General features: G+C 36.8%; 1 protein-coding gene across 4 annotated transcripts in view; it reads right to left on the bottom strand.

Annotated features, from left to right (window-relative positions):
• Positions 1-962: 962 nt before the first annotated feature.
• LOC141521118 (cytochrome P450 2C18-like) overlaps positions 963-22,355 on the bottom strand; it is a 58,191-nt gene continuing 36,798 nt past the window's right edge. For 2 of the 4 annotated variants that reach the window (XM_074233327.1, XM_074233326.1), the window contains 4 exons: positions 19,785-19,926; positions 14,723-14,910; positions 5,313-5,454; positions 965-4,428 (listed from right to left, as the gene is read on the bottom strand). In XM_074233327.1, the coding sequence (XP_074089428.1) occupies positions 4,238-4,428; positions 5,313-5,454; positions 14,723-14,910; positions 19,785-19,926 (663 nt within the window). In that variant the 3' untranslated portion in view covers positions 965-4,237. Of the gene's footprint in view, positions 4,429-5,312; positions 5,455-14,722; positions 14,911-19,784; positions 19,927-22,355 lie in introns of all 4 variants that reach the window. The other 2 variants (XM_074233328.1, XM_074233329.1) reach the window with 2 other exon arrangements.

The following is a 22,355-nucleotide window of genomic DNA, read 5'->3' on the forward strand; positions in this document are numbered from 1 at the left end:
TTGGCAGGTGGTAAAGAAGATAGCCAGGGATATTCAAAAGTTAGCACATGTTCCATTCCAAACCTGGGCAAGCCCATTTAGCACCTCTTGGATGAATTGGTTTACTGGTTCATGGTGAAAACAGTTACTGGATATCTTACTATTGGCCCTAAGTGGGAGAATCCTATTAGCCGTGTGTGTCTCCCGTGTATGATCCAGTTAATAACTCAAATAGTACAAGATTCTATCAGCAAATTAGGACTGGTGTATGGCTCTAATAAGGAAGAGGTAAAGATATTGATAGGGAAAGTCTGTAGTCCTATCAAGGATGAGGATTGTGAATTAATTTCAGAAAGACACTGCTGATGAAGTGTGAAAACCAAGTTGTTATTAGGAAGAAAAGGGGGGGAGTTGTGAGGAATATTGGGTGTTGGTCTTCACAAGGTGTGGAGGGGAGCCCTTAGGGAGTCCATTACAAAGGGGGAATGGCCCAGCCAGTCACAAGGCTGGAAGAGTTTTCCTAATCCCATTCCAGGGATAGCAAACCCCAAACCAGTTCTCAACCAGTCAAGAGTACCCTAGAGATCTGGACCTAATGCTACTGAGTTTGTATAATTGGGTAATTGAATATTAACCTGTGACATATCATTTGTTGTATGATGTGGGGGGATCATATTAGGGGCATATCATGGAATTTTTATATTTTAACTCAAACTCTGAGAGCCTATGAAAATCCAAGAGGGAGGGGAAAGAGCTTCTGAGGACCATAAATTACCTGACTTCCAAGACTAATTCGTGCCTCATGCCTAGGTGAGGTACTTGTACCTTGTAAGGTGTATCTTGCAAGGTTAGTGAATAAAATGTACAATATTCTCAACTCTAACAGGTTTTTCTTTGCATTCATTTATAACACTAAATATTACTAAACAATGTATAATATAATGAAAATATTGTTTTGTAGAATCTAATAATTCATGTGTTAAACAACTTGAATATCTGGTTGTTCTTACTACTGCTTTGTTACATTTGGAATTAATAACATATCTTGAAAAAAAGTCACCCACAATGTTCTCATGGTTTTAAAGAATTCTGAAAGCAGTGATTGTATGTTTTTTAATCATGGGTAATACCTAAACAGGTTCATTGTAAAAAGGTGCTTTTACAAAAAATTCAATTCTAAATGTGAGTTAGGATTATTGTATTTTTACATTTTAAGTCTTATATTTCATTTACAGCATTGTCCTTAGCTACAGAAGCAGCAATTGAATTCGTTATGATTTTTTTCTCTGGATCTCTTTGCTGATATCGATCCTAAATCAGTCTGGCATGCTCTAATTCCTTCAGTGCTCAAACTACCAGAAGCTCTGATTATAGGTAATTGCTGTATATCATAATGTATTGATAGCTGGTCTGTCTGACAACAGGTATGTTAAAACAGAAAGAAGGTATTTATCAATGAAGCCTAATGGGTAGGAGAGGTCTTTGAGAGAACAATCTCAGCCTCAGTTGAGATAGGATTTCCTTAAAGAAATGACTCACCTGGCAGACCTGGAGCCTGGCTCATTGAAAAGAATTGTCTGTTTGATCTCTTCCTGTAATGAACATCTAATATAGAAGGGAACATGTCCTTGTGTCTCTGTGTACTCTTTGTAGTAAATTGCCAAAATCATGCCAGGTGTTCAATAATGAAGTGTAAGAGTGAGCCATTGGAACTCTTATCTTCTAAATTCTTAACAATTGGTAAAAATTTAGTCTTGGCTTTTTTCACATTAGGGTTAATTTCACTCATCACAACAAGTTTCCTTAAGGAAAAGAAATACCAACATATCTACTTATATCAGGATAATACTGATGCAGGGAGTTATGAAATTATAATGCAAGTTATATACATGGAGACTTGTAATTGGAAATAGATTTGGATCTTTACACTGTGAAATTTTGTAAAAATATTATCTGCTTCTGTGATGTAAATTGACTCTTGTTCCATTGTTAAATGGTTTACTTTTTAAATGGAACAATAATAGAAATCTCAACCCCTAGTTTCTAACCTTTTACTTGATTTTCAGTCATGGGGGGACAGGGATTTCCCCTTTGCCCACAGTCTCCTGACCCTTTTGGTACCCAAGAGAATGGGCAAGACCATAAAAACCAAGTCTAAATTCCCCTCACAGCACTAGCAGATTTGGCCCAGCCAGCATTCCCTGGCTATCTCTCTGTCTCTGTCTCTGTCTCTCTCTCTCTCTCTCACACACACACACACACACACACACACACACACACACACACACGCAAACACAAAACCTCACCTAGCCTTTGTTATTCAACCTGTCCTCAAGCTGCTTACTGCTTCTCTAAGAGAAGAAAAAGTTTAATCTGTAAACTTTGCTGGTTTGTATAATAAATTCTGAGCGTTTTTAAAATTCCAGGGCTATATGTGTATTTCTTTTAACCTTAGAGACCTCTGGATCTTAAATTGGTGACACCCATGCTCGAGCAACAAGTGCAAAAGGGAAAAAGCAAAAAATTTTGTTTTGTTTTTAAGGTTTTTGCAAGGCAATGGGGTTAAGAGGCTTGCCCAATGCCACACGGCTACGTAATTATTAACTGTCTGAGACTGGATTTGAACCCTGGTACTCCTGACTGCAGGGCCAGGGCTTTATCCACTGCGCCACCTAGCCACCCCCCAAAATTTTAAAAAGTGAAAATAGTGTGATTCTATCTGCATTAAAACTCCATAGTTTTTTTCTCTGAGTGTGGATGGCATTTTTCATCACAAGTCTTTTGGAATTGTCTTTGATTGTTGAGAAGCGCCATCATAGCCGATTGTCACACATTGTTACTTTTTTTTAAGGTTTTTGCAAGGCAAATGGGGTTAAGTGGCTTGCCCAAGGCCACACAGCTAGGTAATTATTAAGTGTCTGAGACCGGATTTGAACCCAGGTACTCCTGACTCCAGGGCCGGTGCTTTATCCACTGGGCAACCTAGCCGCCCCTACACATTGTTGCTTTTAAGGTGTACAAAGTTCTCCTGGTTCTGCTGACTTCATTCAGCATCAATTCATGTTAAGTCTTTCCAGAATAAGCCAGCTATTTTGAAGTAGTTTCCAAATATTAAAAGACCAAGTTCAGATTAAAAACCCTTGTTAGAAATTGTTCTACGCAACCACACATGCCTACTATTGAGTTAAAACAGGAGTGTGAAACGCAGGATTGCAAGCCCTGTGGAGTCTAATCAGTCACCATCGATACTAATAGTATAGAACCAACACTTGCACTTAAGGTCACTTCTTCCTTTAGGGAGTTTTTAATGTACATGGACAACAAAAAGTTCATAGGTTTCTCAATAATGGACTTTGTCCAGGAAGGAGTTAGATTTCCCACTTGAACAAGATTCCTACATACCCCAAGGTCAAGAATCCTTAGTCCCAGGGAACAATAATATGGTTAATAGGAATTGAATACAGTCGATCTTTTCCTTTTCTCTTCTCATTAAATGATTCAACTCTTATAGTAATTGTCCCTTGAATGTGTTCTTTGCTTTTAGTATGTATGTTTCTATTTTGTAATTAGAGTAGGCAGGTAAATATTGTGAACTACTGACCTAATTAAGGTATTATATGAGCTGCTGGGACGTTTAAGGAGCAGGATTGCTCCTTACCCATTGCTGGTGGATAATTATATGCAAGTTTAAAGCATTTTCCCTGTCAATCAAAGGCTTAGAATCTAGGGATACAAGATGAAAAAGACTAGAATCCTTGAAACAAGAACAAATAATTGAGTGCTGATTTGTAAAGAACAGACAATAAATATGGCAATTGAATTGTGATTTGAAAGGTGAATGTTCAACCAGTAGAGTTGAGTAAAGAAAATATTTCAGGACCAGGGAGTGCCAGGAGAATGTTGGTGTGGGGTTAGGGAGAGCAGATAATCTATTTTGTCAAAAGTCAAAGGAAGTAATGGGAGATTGAGTTAGAAAAGTAGACTGGGGGTGACTAGGTGGCATAGTGGATAGAGCACCAGCCCTGGAGTCAGGAAGACCTGAGTTCAAATCAGGCCTCAGACATACCTAGCTGTGTGGCCTTGGGCAAGCCTCTTAACTCCATTGCTTTGCAAAAAAAAAAAAAAAAAAAAAAGAAAGAAAAGAAAAGAAAAAAGAAAAGTAGACTGGGTTGAAATCATTGAGAACTTTCATTACCAGGCCAGGTAATGAGTGTAGCATGTTCATAGACCCTTGAGATGTTGGAGTTAGAGGTGGCTCTCACATGTGCTGGGAAGGTAGGAAGCAAATTTTAAAGGAGGGGGGTATTTTGCCAAATCCACTGGCAACTGGGGTGGTGTCAATATCCTTTGGGTCAATGGGAGATTTCAAGGTAAAATTCTGTAAGATGGTAGTAAAAAACAGAAATAATTCCATCCGAGCCAGGCCCTCGCCAACACATATCCGTTTTCCTGAAAGAAACAAATGACAGATTTGATATTTGTGGAATTATGTCATCTAGAATAGTGGTGTCAAACTTAAAAAGAAGCAGGATCCACTAAACCATGTAACTGCATATTGAAAAAAATCACGTGTTCATATTATCTATGTTCTATTTTTTTGTTTATTTTGTTAAATATTTCCCAATTATATCTTAATCTGGTTCCTGCTGCACTTAGAAATGTTGAGGGCAGTGTATTTGATACCTCTGATCTTCTGACTTATATGTTCCCCTCTATTACCAATGGTATTATATAAAAGACTATTCTTTCCTTTCTTCTCTGTTCCCCACTCAGCCTATCACTCCTTACCCCAGAAGGAGACTCAACCCTTTGGCCCATTTTCAGTTCAGGATTAGAAGTAAATGCTTCTTTGGTTCATTCAAAGTCCTCATCTTACTCAGTAGGAGACCTCTTTCCCTCTAAAGCAGTCTAATCCAATTCCTGGGATTTTAAACTTAGAGAAAAGGAATAATTGCCCCCAGGGAGAGAATAAAGCCATGAACTCAACCATAAAGCCATCCAACCCATAAAGATCAAACTCCTTTTTTAATAATTGTGGTGACAGAGGGTGATAGGGCAGTGATGTTCAGTTCCTTTTGGAGTAGTTTCAGCAAAAATTCTGAGTGAATAATAAAGCTCTGGAGGCAGTTTCCCATTTGGTGCCAATTCATTGCCCATATCTTTTCCATTCCAACAGTATTATCAAAGACAATTGCCCCCAAACCTATTGTGTTTCTTCAGTAGATGACATATGATCCAAGATAAGGAACTCTTTCCACTCTATCCCTAGGATTTATTATTAAAAGGAATCTTGATCCATTTTTGATGCACACATTTACATGAACTTGTCTTACCTGTTGAAAAAGGCATGAAATAATCACTCTTCTTAAAGTTGCCGCTTTCATCCAGGAAATGACCTGGGTCAAACCGGTCTGGATTGGGGAACTCTTCATCATCATATAGAACAGAAGTTAATAATGGAATAATGGTAGTGCCCTAAAATGAAAAGATACAGATATACAGAATTAGAAAATAGGGATCCTAGAATGTCCATGCTAAAAGGAACCTTAGGTGTTACCTTGTCTAATCATCTCATTTTTTAAATTAAGAAAATGAGAGCCAATTTTAATCAAATTCACACAGTAAATTAATAAAAAGCTTGGATTTCAAAAATGGTCTTCAAAGTTCTAGTACCATCCTGGCTATGTTTATCACAGCCCACTCTCCCTGTATCTGTAAATTAATCTTCATCAGTTCTTACTGTCTACCTGACCTTCAGAAGCTAAATCTTTCTGAGTCTGGGCCTTAAATGGAAAATAGGGGATGAGGAGGTTGGAAATAAATGACATAAAGTATAAATCAACAATCCCATGAACATCCATTGATCATACATTTGATGTTCTGACTTGAACCACATAAGAGCACACATGTGTTCACACACACATGCACAAACACTGTAGGCATCACTGTTGTGTGTAAAGAGTTGCAGTAACTGAGAAAAATCCACAAAAAAGTTAAGGTTGAGCTGATACAAATAGCATTTCTGAAGCTAAAGTTACCACTCTTTTGAAACAGGGCTGATTTCTTCAGAAATGAGGATCTAGGAACAAGAAAATCTTTGATACCCTTTATCTTTTTTTTGTATTCTTTAAGATTTTATTTATTTTGAGTTTTACAATTTTCCCCCCATCTTCCTTCCCTCCCCCCCCCCGCCAAGGAAAGGAGTCTTGTTAGTCTTTACATTGTTTCCATGGTATACATTGATCTAAGTTGAATGTGATGAGAGAGAAATCATATCCTTAAGGAAGAAATATAAAGTATAATAAGATAACAGGTGTTGTTTTCTAAATTAAAGATAATAGTCTTTGGTCTTTGTTCAAACTCCATGATTCTTTCTCTGGATATGGTATTCTCCATCGCAGACTCCAACAAATTGTCCCTGATTATTGCACTGATAGAATGAGCACATCCATCAAGGTTGATCATCACCCCCATGTTGCTGTTAGGGTTTACAATGTTTTTCTGATTCTGCTCATCTCACTCAGCATCAGTTCATGCAAATCCTTCCAGGCTTCCCTGAATTCCCATCCCTCCTGGTTTCTAATAGAACAATAATGTTCTATGACATACATATAACACAGTTTGTTCTATTTTCTTCAGTTAGCTTTTGTGTGTTTCTTTTTCCACTTGGTTAATTTTGATTTTTAATGAGTTGATTCTTTTTCTAATTGGTCATTTTTTTTATTTTTAAAGGAGTTGCTTTCTTCAATTAACTTTTCATTATTCTCCTGCATGGCTCTCATTTCTTTTTTTCCATTTTTCTTCTTCCTTTCTTCTTTGGTTTTTAAAATTCTTTTTGAGTTCTTCCATGAGGTTTTGGATTTGAGGCCAATTTATAAACACCTTTGAGGCTTCATATGTAAGCAATTTGTCATCATTTTTTCTTCTGATATGGCATTTTTATTGTCCCTATCTAAATAGTAGTTTTATATGGTTAGCACTTTTTGGGTTTTTTGCTCATTTTTATAACTGCACTCTACTCCAGGGGTACAGAGTATAGTCCCAAGCTTCTTTGTACTGAGGTGGGGACCCTGGCTTGTCACTTGCTAAAGTGTTGTCTATGCAGCCCAAGTTGCCTATGCAGAGATTTGTTCTCTCCTTTTCCTTCATCTGGAACTGTGGACACCTTGCCTTTGGACATTTTCAGTGATGACAATATGGCTGTAAATCAAGGGAAAGTGCCATGATCCTTAGAGTTGCTGAAATGAGCATTGCCTTTTTAGTGGTTTCTTCCCAATGCAGTCCTATCTGTTGCCCTAATGTTCCCAGGGCTAATATTTTGGCTGGGGTTAGGACCCTCCCAACTGGCCTACTATCAGACTGGCTTCCTGACCCAGGACCTGAGCTGCACTGTGGGTAACAACCCCCTGCTTATGCCCAACTATATTTCTTCTTCACCTCCCCCACAAGAGACAGACTTTCACTGAAGATACTTCACAGTACCTTGAGTTGAGAACTTGTTTCAATCCTTTTTTTAGTGGGATTTGTTACTTTAAGGTCTGTGTAGAGGTTTCATTTAAAGTTGTGTTGGGAACAGTCACAGGAGTGTGCCAGCTTCATACTACCATCTTGACTCTACCCCTGGGTACAGGAGATTCTACCCATTAGTTCTCAAAATGAAAAGCCTAGTCATCCCTTTTCCATCATGTTTAGTGACTTACAAGGGACTTTGCTAGTCATTTTCTCATTTGAGCTGCACAAGGACTCAGCTTTAAAAAGGTTGCTGCTATTGTTGTTGTCATCCATTCTCAAAGAGAACCAGTGACATGATGGTATTTGGATGATTCTGGAGGAGACTGGAGGCTGATGAGAAGATGAAGTGCCTTGGTTGAAGATGTCTAGTTGTTCAGCAGCAGAAGCAGGACTCAAATCTAATCTACTTCAGTAACCCAAGGATATAATAGTCCTTCCCAACTACAGCTGATTTCCATGATTTCAATTCTTAGTTCTTTCTTGGACTGTACAGATATGGAGTATGCCATGTTCCCATAGAATTTCCATAAACTCAGATTTGTTCAGAGGTGGGCATCCTGTTGCATTGGAAAGAATGAATACTCTAGACTCAAAGAAGATACTTAAAAAGGTGGCCAAAAGTTAGTCATTCCACCTTTCTGTACATTTTAGTTGCTTTAGAAATAACAGTTCTTGAGACACTTGTGCTGCAATACTGTTAAGGAAAATGCTTTATAAACTTTAACTGCTATAGTAATCTGAGTTAATTGTTATTACTGTGGTGGGTAGAAATGGACTTAAGTTAGGAAAATTGAAGATAGAACCAGGTTTGGAGCAGATAGAATTGTGCTCACAGGCTTGTTGGAGGACAAGGGACTAAGACTACAAGGATCTGTAATTTGCCCTGTATTTACTATGAGTTTTTCAATTATCATGGACCAATGGGAAATAAGATTTCTTTTGAGAAACCCCACATCTCTTTTTCTTCAAAGGAATGTCCAAGTCCTCAGGAGAGTACCATGAAACTATCTGCCTAGGTGGGTCTCTGGGGTGAAAGGAAGACACAACAGAATATTAAGGTGTTTCACATCTAGTAACCCCAATAAATTTGATGAAAAAGGTCAATGCTTCAGGGAGCACCATAGGCATGGATGTCTGCATGGGTCTCTGGAGTGAAAGTGAGACAAAATGATGAGTGATTACCCCTGCAGACACTACAAGTTTGTTTCTCTTTTGAGGGAAAGTCAATCCACTGAATGGTACTTTGTATCTGATGGACTATGTAGAGTCCTGGGCAACGAGAGATTCCCTGTAGAGGGAGAAAATCATATGTTTGTGGGCTGCTGTGAGACTTTTAAGTTGCTTTGCATTCTTTATGGGGAAGAATAAATCAGCTTGAGGCTGATTTATGCATTTTTTTAAAAATACTTATACTGAGGAGGCAGTTAAGTGACCCAGTAGATACAACACCAGACCTGAGTTCAAATCCAACCTCAGACACTTGATAACTACCTAGCTGTGTGACATTGGGCAAGTCACTTAACCCCATTGCCTTGTAGAAACAAACAAAAAAAAACATAGACCCAGAACTAAATTCATTCCCTATGCTGATATTTCCTAAATTAACTCTGTATCTAATCCAAATTTAATATTTGCTAGGGCTTCCCCTAAAACTGGACCCAGACATGTATGCTCAGAATTTTGGGTGATGGGTCATGAGTTAGAGAAGACAGAATAAAATTTAAAAAGAACATGGCCTTCAATTAAAGCAATTTCAACCTCACCTCTTGAAATAAGTTTTACTGAAAAAAATGGAAAGTAGATAAATGAAGATGTATTGATGTTATGATCATTTCCTATAGATGTTCAATGAACATAACTCAATCATCATAATGAAACCAAAACAGCCTAGAAATCACCCTATCATTTTCCTTGAAAATTCCATTGAAAAAGCATTAAAAAACAATAACCAAAGGCAATGATACTGGTTCAAAATATAAACCCCTTTGTAAAATATTATAGATTGAGAGATTATGAATAGCATCAGGTCATAAAACAGCAAGAATATATAAAGGGGAAAAACAAGGGTAATAAAAAAGTTGGTGGGCAAGCTATTTAAGATTGATTATTCGCACTGGAAGGACAACAGAGAAAAATAGCTGGTAAAAATCTGTCAATATTAATTTGACAAAGTGTTTTCTTCATCAATGAAAACAGAAGTACTGTATTTGAACTCTAATATCATAATCTCCAAGAGGTTATAGAAAGAAGTAGAAAAAGCACTAAAAACAAAATGGCAAAGGTTTTAGAACTAGACAGAGATATCTGTTCCAATGGCAATTTCCATTTGCATGGTATTTAAAAAGAGAATCAGATGTATGTAATGAGTAATATTATTTCTCTACATATTATTATTCCTTCCCTTTCTCAGTCTTAAACAAACCCTACATTTATTGACTTTAATAAACCTCATTATCACTTGACATGGAATTTATTGACAATATCATAAAATAGAGAAATGTAGATGAGCATTTAAACAATGCATCACTTACAATAGGGGAAGGACAGTTCCCAGGTAGATTCACCTCTGTGAAATTTATAAAAATAAAAGAAACTGAAGAAGAAAAGGAAGAGGAAGAAAGATGAAAAAGAAAGAAGAGGAAGAAGCAGAAGGAAGAAGAAAGAAGAAATAGAAGAAGGAAGAAGAAAAAAGAAAGAAGCAGAAAGTAGAAATAGAATAAGAAAAAGAAAGTAGAAAAAAGAAGCAATAGAAGAAAGAAGCAAAAGAGAAAAAGATGAAAAAAGGAGGAAAAAAATCAGAAAAAAGCAGAAGGAAGAAGAAGAAGAAGAAGAAGAAGAAGAAGAGGAAGAAGAAGAGGCAACTATGCATCAGATTTCTCACGCCAACTGCTGGTTCAATATGGTTTCTGAATATGATGACAAATGACTAGGGGTGTACAGATGAAACCAGTCACAGGAAGTATGTCCTACAAAGAAATAAACTGACAAATTAAGTGACTGAATGGTCACTGAGAAATGAAAAAAAAATATGGTTTCTGCTTTGGTGTACCTTTAACAATAAGCCAATAAATGCTTCCCCTGAACAAAACTCTCTTCCTCAAAAACAAACAACAAACAAACATTATTTCAGAAATTCTCTCAGGAAGTAGATTTGTCAGTACTTCAAGAGCCTAGTGGGGAGCTTGGTTACACTTCTATCAGTTTTGTATAGACCTGCATGCTGTCTCCCTTAATAATATGGTTTCTTTTTTTAAAAGGGAATCAGGATTTAGTGACTTGCCCAGCATCACACGCAAGTATCAACTCAGATCCTCCTGCCTCCAAGATCTATGCTCTCTACTGTGCCACTTAGCATCCTAGGATAACTGCTTGAAGGCAAGAACTAAGAGACTATTAAGAGAATAAGTTGGTCTCTTTATAAATCCTTGTTGGTTGATTAATCTCTTTCAAAACTGCTCAGAAATTCCAACTAATCAATAATATGGAAGGAAAAAAAAGCTGCTTATTCACAACTAAGGAATTGCTGCAATGCCAAAAAATACTAGCAAAAAAGATACCCAGATTCACAGGAGACAAAAATCCAGGAGCTAGTTATAAATCTCATACCTAACAATCCTCTAGAGACAAATGCACACAGTATGATTAATAAGAGATTTAGCATTAAAACTAAAGAACTTAAGAAAATCAAGCAAATTTGATCTCCTAGGTGTAAGTAATAAAGGTGGCAGGTGACACTAAAGAGCAAGGTAAATTGAGCTTGGAACAGCAAGGTGGTAACAGTGGATAGGCCAGGAGTCAACAGGACTCATCTTCCTGAGTTCAAATTTGAACTCAGACATTTGCTAACTATGATCCTGGGTGAACCACTTAATCCTATTTGTCTCAATTTCTTCATCTATAAAATGAATTGGAGAAGGAAATGGCAACCCACTCCAATATCTTTCCCCCAAAACCCCTCAAATGTGGTCATGAAGATTTCTAATACAATTGAACAACAAGATTGCATTTACAATGCACTGGAGCAGAAAAGGGAAACTCCATCCCTTTGGGTCAGCTTTATTTTATCTCATCTGTCTCAGTGAAGTGGCCTTCTTTTTAACTCAGTTGAGAATAACAGCACTGAGTTCAAAAGGGAAAGTGAAATTATCTACAGTGCTTTGCAATAGCCTGCCACTCTCACTAGCTTAAGAGTTATTTCTATGAATATATATATATATATATATATAAATTCTGAACACTTAGGTTAGTCATATATTCTGGAAAAGGTTTTCCCACTTCTCCTACTAGATTCTAACCCCAAGATCAGTTCCTGCTGACCAAATCTTTCACCCATCCAAAGTGAATGATGCTCTCTTTTTTTATCCTCTCACTAATTGAAAGTTTTAAATAAAATACATGCACAGTTTAGTATTTCTGCAGCCCAGCAGAATTTTTATAGAAGGTAAATGAGATCTAAGCTGAAAATAATTGAGGCAAACAGATGAATGAGCATACTTGCTTAATCTGAAGAAACACAGCTTTGCTAGATTAATGGGTCTCTGGATCTGTCCTAATATCAAAGCAAAGAGCTGTCACTACCCAATGAGTTCCTAGGATTACCTTTCTGGTTCTCACCATATCATAGCAGACTTGCAGTCCAGATCTTCTGATAGAGTCTTTCATAATATTTTTCTCAGTAAATACTCACTTCCACCTTGATTTATGAATCAATTCTTTTGATTTACTGGGATCTCAAGTCTTCTCCTCCTACTTGGGAGTCAGGATCACCTCCCTTTCCTTCAAGTTTCTACCTCAGTAGAGGACAGAACTTGTGGCAGTAAGATTAATGAATAGAATATGAATCTGGAAGTGGATACCTTATTCAAAAGAAAAAGGAAAATAAAATGGATGGAAATAGGGAGAGAAAGAAGCATTGTAGGTGAAGAAAATATTGACTAGTGTGAGGAAAATCCAGGAACAACAGGGGGAACTCTTGATGAAAATAATTTAATTTAAGAGGAAAGACAGAAAATCAAGTGATGTCATTTGAGTACAGTACAGATCCATTAGAAAGAAAAAGAAAATAGATGAGTTCAAAAAGCAAATTACAAACCTGGGAGAAAAGTATGAAAGAATAGTGATAGGAAATTCAATTACCTAGATATATGATGGAGTTTCTTCTCCCTCAAAACAAAGGAGGTAATAATTTCTTGATTACCTTAATAAAAAATGTTATCCTGAAGAAGGTAGAAGCAGCCTGTATGAAGTTCATTCTAGATTGATTTTCCATGAGATAGAAATGATATTATGATAACCTTGGAGAAAATGGAAGCTCTCAACAATAAAATACTGGAGGTACCAAAAAACCAATTATGCTGAAGAAAAAAAGGTACAGTTGCCTGTAAGTATCAGTGTAGATACCTACTCAGGGAACTCAGTAAATAATTTTTTTTAAAAGATTTTTAAAAGAAATAAACAAAAGATGGAAGAAAAAAAGGTAAAAGAAACTTATCATGGATGCGTAAGAATGGCAAGAGTTGTTGAACAACCTGTGGCAAAAATTAATTCATTTTAAGCAAAGCAGGATAGAAAATGACCTCTCTGAGCCACTTGATTTTCTCCTCTTGGTTAAAAGGAGTTTGCTTTAGATGGAAAGTTCTGGCTTCAGTCACAATTATTCTGAATAACAAGTTTGGAAAAGTCCTTGTACTTGAATAAAAAGCTGGACTGTCAGCTTGCCTTATCACTAGTTATCTCCTAGTCTCTTTGTGGCTAAGATGAAAGTCAGTTTACTAGAAACACTTTTGAAACCAAAAAGATGATATTAATGGTATTTGTTGGTGCTCAACCTTCATTTTCAAAGAAAACAAATGACACCACAAGGTGATGTCTTGACTCATGCTTGAACTGGATTTAAGAGGGGCAGAGTTGCACAGTCTTTAGCCTCACTTTCTCTTCCTGAATCATCAAAGCTTGTGACAGGATGGAAGTTATGACTGGTGATGCTGGCCCAGGGAGCAGTGGGTGACCCAGACATCTTTAATATCTGACCAGACTCTAAATTCATCACTGTACCTTCTTCAGTCACCTTCATGACCATTGGAACAATTTTTCTCATCTAACAATCCCACTAGGGTAAGTCTTCACAGGCTTCAGGTAAATACCCCTTATCTCGCTGATGGATTTGAGGTCTATTGATTACCCTCAACCTAGTTAGCTCATCTTCTGAGATGGCTAACTGTGATATAGAAAGAGCTGACCTTTTCTTGGGTTTTTCCTCAGCTTAGGTCCTCCACTGCAAGATTCTTATAGTCAACAACCCTTCTTGGTATCTCCTACGTCTACTATAACTCAATCTTACCTTTGTTTCATGCTTGCTCCAACCTTTCCAGTCCAGAGATTAGCATCTCTTTTCCCAATTATAAGACAACTTATCCTTTTTACTCAAATTGCTCAGGGTACAACACAGACTCTCACATAATTGCTTTGATTGCTTCAAGAAGGTATACACTCAGATCCTGTTCACACTCAGTTCTGATTGTTTGATCAGGCAAAAATGATTGCAGCTTTTCAAGGCACCCTAGTCAAATGGGGTGACATGAATCCCAATTTGTGGTGGTAAGCTTAGAATGAGATGGTATTGGTGAGGATAACAAAGAACAACAAAAGGATTGAGAAAGCTAGAGAGTGAGGGAAAGAGGGTCAAAGAAAGAATGACACCAAAATGAATTGAAAATAATGGAGCAGGGCAGCTAGGTGGAAACAGACAAGATTTCTTATGGCAAAGACACAGTCTTTGGATGTGAATATGGTGGGAATAATGCTATGTGGGAACTGAGTTAAGTTGATCACAAGAGATTGAGTTGTTGTAGGGGAGAGTAAGCCTGATAGGTACTGGGGAAAATGTTTGTTCTGGCTATGTCTTTAAAGAAAATCTCTATTTTTAAAAAAGCTAACTAACATTAAGTGGTTAAATGGACTTAAACGTCTAGACATTGACCCCTAACAATGGGGGAAACAGCAGCAGGGTAGGGCTTGAATAGATGGCAGTCGAGAAAAAGCTCTCCAAGGCCCTCAGAGTACCCTGGCACTCCAAAGGGAAATTAGGTAACTTCCCTGGCCTTTAGAGAGTGACAACTCAAGTTATAAATCAATTAGGGAGGAGCAAGATAATTGCTTTGGTATGGTGAGTGCCCAATTGATATTAGACAATATAAATTCATATTATACTCCTGGGAGAAACATTTCTGACCTTAGGGATCAGGTATTGTCTGAACTTAGTATCTCGTGTCACCGAATGTGTCAGATTGGCTGGGACCAAATCAATATATCTTTGTATCTCATGGATTACAGCATCTGTGTAAGGCATACTGTTTCTGTCCTTCAAGCAGGGACTTCGGTTTTGGCCAATCACACGGTCAATTTCTTCATGAATTTTATCTGTCATGAGAGAAATAATTTATTTTAAAAGTGAGGATAAAATATTGTATCTTTAACAGTTTCTCTGACCTCTTACACAAGTTCTATTAGCAAAAATTCAACTGACCCTCCCTATTTATGGGAAAATGAAGTGTTCAATTTCAGTCTCTTGACTTAGTACAAAATACATTTAGGTGCTCACAAGGATCCTAAATCCCAGATCCTCAAAGCACAGTCACAAAATGTCCAGAGATAAATACAGGACAAACAGTACTTTCATAAGGAAGCAGTGAGAATATGAGATGGAGCTGCGCCTGAACAAAAATAAATTCAAGAGTCTAAGTTACTTATTTACAGAGTTGTATGAATGGCAGGCAATCCATTTTAGAGAGCCCTTAAACAAGTAAATTTGTGACCTACAAGCCATAACAGAGTGGTCCCTCTGAATCATTCCACTCTCCAGTCTGCTGCAGAAAATTTTAGACTTAGTCTAAGAGTAAACCTCTACATTTTCTTTGAAAGACTAATGTTTCTGGATTCAAGGAATTCATATTCAAATGCCACCACAATCCCTTTACTAACTGTGACCTTGGGCAAGTAATTGAATTTGAGTTTGGTTTCTTCATTTGTAAGACATGGTAGTTGTTGGATGAGATGATCTCTGTGGGGCTTTCCATCTCTAAATTCATGATCCTTGATGGCTTAATGGTCCTCTTTTTCCTATTTAGGGCTAGATCTTGTTTATGAATTACAACACAGCCATGCTTCCATGTATTAAGTCATTATGTGCTAGATCTAAGTCACTCATACACTATCTATAGGGTGGTGATGCTCCAAGATATATTATAAACCTTTAATAAATCTTGCATTTTACTGATTGCTTTTTGCCCTGAGTGAGCCCTTATTTTAAGTTAACCATATTTTTCATAGATCATTGTCAGAACTGGTCATTTATTATTTACTCTGATGTGTTAGAGAAGGTAAGAGCAGAGAATGGGAAAGATAATAATAATAATAATAATTGATATTTACACAGTTTTAAGCCATCTATTTGCATATATTTATATATATATATGTAAATATGCACATATTAGTTGACTCTCAAAACAACTTTGAGAAAAGTTTCATAAGTATTGTTAAGAACCATCATTTTACAGAGGAAGACACTGAAGTTCATAGATTTTAAATGACTCCATGATCACATTTCTATGAAGTATTAGAGGCCAGATTTGTAGGTAGATTTCCTATTTCACTATACTATTTCTTTCAAGAGGCACTGGATTCTTTCTTGAATGAAAGACCTGAAGGCTAGTTCTAGATTTACCATTTGATCACTATGTGACACTGGGGAAGTGATTCTTTGGGGACTTAGTTTCTCCATCTATAAAACAAGAATAAGACCTACCCCACAAACTTTACAAGTTGTTTCAAGGATCAAATATATATGAAAGCACTTTCTCTATACTATCAAAATCATTGAAAAATAGGTTCCATTTATGGCAACACTTAATAAAACCACACAAGAAACTTAAATGAAACTGTTGCACTATCTATAAAACTGCAGTGTTTTAGAAGTAAAAGACCTAAATAACTATCATCAGTGTAGCAAAAGAGACAATATTAACCAAATAAATTCCTAGTTTTGATGCAATATTTCAACAGGAATATCAAAGAGTTTCTTTGTACAACTGGATTTTGAACAGAATAAATATCACATGGAACTGAAGAGCAAGAATATCAAAGGTTGATTTTAAAAATAAAAAATGAATGAAAATGGACTTTCCCTTCTGGGATATGAAATATATTTTTGTAACTCATTAATTAAATATCATTAAAACTATATGACAGAAAAGAGTAAAAGTACGATAAAGGAAAAGAATCAAAATTTCAGAACTACAACCAAATACTTCTAAGTACTAGTAAGATAAATTTGTAGACAATAAAAATTGAGGGAATTACCATCCAATAATAATGTCATGAATTATTCCATGAGAGTAGGAATTGTGTTGTTTTTTATCCTTATAACCCCAAGGTCTCACATATAGAAGGGAAAGATAGGAAGAGGGGCTGCATTAGTTATTTCATTGCTATGGGAAACTCCCCAATGGTATGTAGGTTTCCACTCTGCAAGTAATAGTCTAAAAAGCACTTAGAGGTTAAATAACATCAATACATAGTATGTCAGAGAAAGTACATAACAGATTTTTAATAAATTCTTGTTGAATGACTTATTTAAATATTCTTGGATTCAAGTTAATAAGCACCTACTTTGTGTCAGACTCTAGGTGCTAAGATGGAAAGTCACTACCCTCAAGGAGTATATGTTCTACTGAAGTGAAGATAAATAAATGCCATATATGTGGGTAGATAAATATATATATATATATGTGTGTGTGTGTGTGTATGTGTGTGATATTTATGTGTATGACAAAGGGAGCAATAGGGAATAAGGAAAGGTGATACTTTAGTTAAGCTTTGAAAGAAATTACAGATTTAAAAGGTAGAAGTGAAGAGGGGCTCAAGGGACAGCTTATACAAAATCATGGAGAAAAAACTAGCAAGAAAAGAGGTAAAAAAATTATTTGAATTCCTCTTTGCACATCATATTTCTGATTTCTATTCAGAACTTTGACTTCTTTATTGCTTTATTTAGAGTTGTCTAGATCTGGAAGGAATACATTGAAGTCTTCTTCTATTATACTTTTTTTTAGGTTTTTGCAAGGCAGATGGGGTTAAGTGGCTTGCCCAAGGCCACACAGCTAGGTAATTACTAAGTGTCTAAGGCCAGATTTGAACCCAGGTACTCCTGACTCCAATGCCGGTGCTTTATCCACTATGCCACCTAGCCGCCCCCTCTATTATACTTTTACTGTCTATTTCTCCCTACAACTCAGTTAACTTTTCCTTTAAGTATTTAATTACCAAAGGAACTATTGATATTGATATTGATTTATAATCAATGATATCTTTAACCATAATGTAATTTCTCCATCTACTCCTTTTTTATAATGACTATTTTTATTGTAACCTTTTCTGAAAACAAGGGTTTTTTGAGTTTAGCTAAAGTCCAATGGATTTTATTCTAACACATCATTTTGACTCTATGATGACTTTTGTTTCATGTTTTACATTTTATGTTTCATATTTTTATATTTTTTGTATTTTACAATGTTTTATATTTCCTGTAAATATTGTATTGTCGGATTCTGTTTTCTAGTTCATCCACTAACCTTCCATTTTATGAATTAATTCATCCCATTCATAGACAATTACTTTCCTTTCATTTGTCCTCTATTACTTTTTTCTCTTTGCCCCCAGTTCCTTTATGAAGAAGATGGTAAAAAAAGGAGTTTACATAAAACTTATGTTTCTACTCCATTGTGTTTCTTCTTTTCCCCTTGTCTCACACCTAATCACAGATTTTTATTCACTATTTTCTTCCTTTTCATTCCATCTTAATGCTCCCCTCTTCAGCTCTGGAGTTTTAAGGAGGAAGAAAGGTGTTGTTCATGACTATTCTCTTACCTATCCTGTCTTGCCTCTTAAATTCCCTCACTCCTTGTCCCTGCCTATTTTAAGTAGGTTTTTTTTTTTTTGTTTGTTTGGGTTTTGGCAAGGCCATGGGTTAAATGACTTGCCTGGGTCACATAGCTAACTAAGTATTAACTGTCTGAGGCTGGATTTGAACTTAGGTCCTCCTGACTCCAGGGTCAGTACTCTATCCATGGTACCAGTCAGCTGCCCCTGTAATATAGTAAACTTCACTCATTATATGTACGTGTGTTTGCGTGAGTCTGTTCAACCTTCCTTTGTCTGGTTCAGATGAAAGTGATCTAATAGATAAAAATATTAACATCTTTTGATATTTTACAAAATACTTTCTTCCCAATAACCATATATGGAGAGGCAATGACTTTAATCATTGGTGTGTGTTTGGGGTGGGGTGGGGAGCAGTTATTGTGTCAAAACAAAATGTATCAATAAACAAAAGAACTTTGCTAAAGTACTTCTCCAATGCTTTATCATAACATGGAAATCGTTATGGGTTTGGGTGGCTGCACCAGGGATGAATACAGGTTCTTAGTAAACTCCTACTGACTTGGAATGACTTTGAATATGCACTTGGAAACTAGAAATTGCACAATGCCCATCAACTGGGAAATAGCTGAACAAGTTATGGTATATGATTGTGATAGACAGTGCTACAAGAAATGATGAGCACACTGATCTTAGAAAAACATGGACAGACTTGCAAGAAATAATGAAGAGCAAAATGAGCAGAATCAAGAGAACTTGAAATAAAGTAGAGCTATATTTTAAGAATTTTAAGCTATATATTAGGAATGATTTTGAGTAAATAAGCTATTCTGAATATTATAAATACAAATTAACTTTAAGGGACATATAAAGTAAGATTCTATCTGCATCCAGATAAAAAATTGATGAATAGAAGTATATGTAAAATAAGTTTATATTATATATATGTTTATATGTATGCATATATATATATAAAGAGAATCTATTTGTGTCTAATGAAAGTAATCTCTAGGGTAGGATTGGAAAATTGTAGAAAAAAAGAAAAAAAGAAATTTACATGATAATTTTGTTGTATTCTTGAAAGGAATAGCAAGTTATGCTTAGGAGAAATACAGTTTCATAAACAATCATCTATTTTCTTGTTCTATGTTAAGGAAATGCTTTTTTATTCCATAACTATGAATTAATATATAAAGAAAGAAAAAATGTACTTGGAAAGTGTCTGGAATATGTGATGATTGCTAAATACATGAAAATGACAAGAGATTTTCCCAAGGACAGTCTCGACAGGACCACAAATCTACCTCTTCCTGACTTTAGCTGAGTTTTATTGTTGGATATATTGTCCATAGTCCTACCTGTTATCTCAGGGTATTTCAGGAGAAGCAGAAGTCCATATCTCAGAGTGGTACTAGTTGTCGTTGTTCCTGCACCAAATATATCAGACACAGTGTAGACCAAGTTTTCCATGGTAAATTCAGACTGTGGTTTTTCCTTTTCCTAGGAAATGATACAATTATATAAGGAAAGAACAAATTGATTGAATAGTAAAAGGGATGAATTTGGAGTCCAAGGACCTGAATTTGAATTCTGCCTCTAAAGAATCTTGGGAAAATCACTTATTGTCACACAGTCTCAATTTCCGCATCTATAAAATAAGCAGGTTAAGCTCAATAAACTCTGAAGTCCCTTTCAGTTCGGATAAAAAAAATTAGAAAAAACTGGTTAATGGTAAAACCAGACTTACATCATGATGTGAAGGTTGAAACGACAAAATTTGACAAGTGATTGGATATTTAGGGTGAATGGGAATAAAGAGTCCAGGATGACACTGAGTTTCAAGCCTTTGTTAATGGGAAGAATAGTGGTGTTCCTGACAGCAGTGGGAAAGTTCAGAAGGAGGGGAAGTTTTGGGGGTTGGGGCAGGAATCACTTCAGTCATATCCAAACTTCATGAATCCATTTTGGGTTTCCTTGTCAAAAATGTTAGAGAGGTTGCTATTTTCTTCTTCAGGTCATTTTAAAGATGAGGAAATTGAGGAAAACATGGTTAAGTGACTTGCCTAAGATCACACAGCTGAGAAATGTCTAATTTACTAGCCGGATTTTAACATAGGAAAATAGTCCTCCTAAATCCAAACCCGGAATGCTATCCACTGCACCACTTAGCTGCCATTTAAAAATATCTACCTAGGCGTAGCTAGGTGGTGCGCTGGATAGAGCACCAGCCCTGGAGTCAGGAGGACCTGAATTCAAACCCAGCCCAAGGGCAAAATAGAAATGGAGAGAATCCACCAATCTCCCCAAGAAAGAGATTCCAAAAAAAACAACCCCCAGGAATATTCTACTCAAGTTCCAGAACTCCCAAGTCAAAGAGAAAATATTATAAACAGCCAGAAGGACACAATTCAAATATCATGGAGCTGCAGTCAGGATTACACAGGACTTAGCAGCAACTACATTAAAAGCTCATAGGGCTTGGAATATAATATACCGGAAGGCAAAAGAGCTTAGAATGCACCCGAAAATCAACTACCCAGCAAAACTGAATGTCCTCTTCCAGGGAAAAAGATAGACTTTCAATGAATCAGGGGAATTTCAAATGTTCTTGTTGGAATGGCCAGAGCTGAACAGAAGGTTTGATCTTCAGATACAGGACTCAGGTGAAGCATAGAGATTGGAGGAGAATGGGAAAATATGAGGGACTTAATGATGATGAACTGCATGTATTCTTGCATAGAAAAATGACACTGATAATACTCATATGAAACTTCTCATTTAATAGAGCAGGTAGAAGGAGCTTTTATAGTTGAAGCACAGGAGAAAGCTGAATTTGAAGATAAAATATGGTATAAAAATGGAGTCAATAGAAAAAAGGGAAATGTAATGGGAGAAAGAAAAAGGAGAGGGGGAAATAGGCAAAGATATTACATATAATAACATTTTTCTTTATTACAATGAGCTATTGCAATGATATGGAAGGGGGGAAGGCAAGGGGAAATGAGGGAATCTTTGCTCTCATCAGAGGTGGCTAGGAGAGGAAACGGGGGAAGGGGTGGGGATGCGAATGATGGAGGAGAGGATGAACCATGGTGAGAGAGTGGTCAGATATAACACATTTTCTTTTTTCCTTCTTGCAAGGGGATGGGATTGGATGGCCTGTCTGGGACCATAGGGCCAGGAGGATGCTGGGCCTAAGGGGTGGGGATGGGGGGGGCTCGGGGCCTCTTGGCCCCAGGACCAGGGATCTGTCTGCTGTGCCACTCAGCTACCCTACAGCAGAGACAGAGTGAAAGGAAAGAGAAAATATAAAATATGGTAGTAGAGAAGTATGAATGGAGGGAGTTGTGATCAGCAATGACAACAGTAGAAAAATATGGAAGTAACTTTTGTGATGGACTTATCATAAAGAATGTGATCCACCCGCGACAGAGTTGGTGCTGTTGGAACACAGACTGAAGCACATTTTTAATTATTATTATTTGGGGGGGGTGTGCAGGACAAATGGGGCTGGGTGGCCTGCCACATAGCAGGGTAATTATTCGGTGTCTGAGGCCAGATTTGGACCCAGGTGCTCCTGGCTCAAGGGCCAGTGCTCTGTACACCACCCGGCTGTCCCTACTATTATCACTATTTTGTTTTATTTTGGGTCTTTTTTTCCCTTTGTTTTTGGTTTTTTGCAGGGCAGTGGGGCTGGGGTGGCTTCCATGTCACACAGCTGGGTGATTGTTGGGTCAGATTTGGGCTCAGGTGCTCGTGGTTCCAGGGCTGGTGCTCCGTCCACTGCACCAGCTGGCCATACCTACAATTATTACTATTATTTTTTACTTTAATTTTAATTTTTTCTCTCCCCTTTTATCACTCAAGCAAGTCTATTTTTTGGTGGGGACAGAGTATTTTTTTTACTCTTAAGAATATTTTATTAATAT

This window comes from Macrotis lagotis, chromosome 4 (assembly GCF_037893015.1).
Source record: "Macrotis lagotis isolate mMagLag1 chromosome 4, bilby.v1.9.chrom.fasta, whole genome shotgun sequence".
NCBI lineage: Eukaryota > Metazoa > Chordata > Mammalia > Peramelemorphia > Peramelidae > Macrotis > Macrotis lagotis.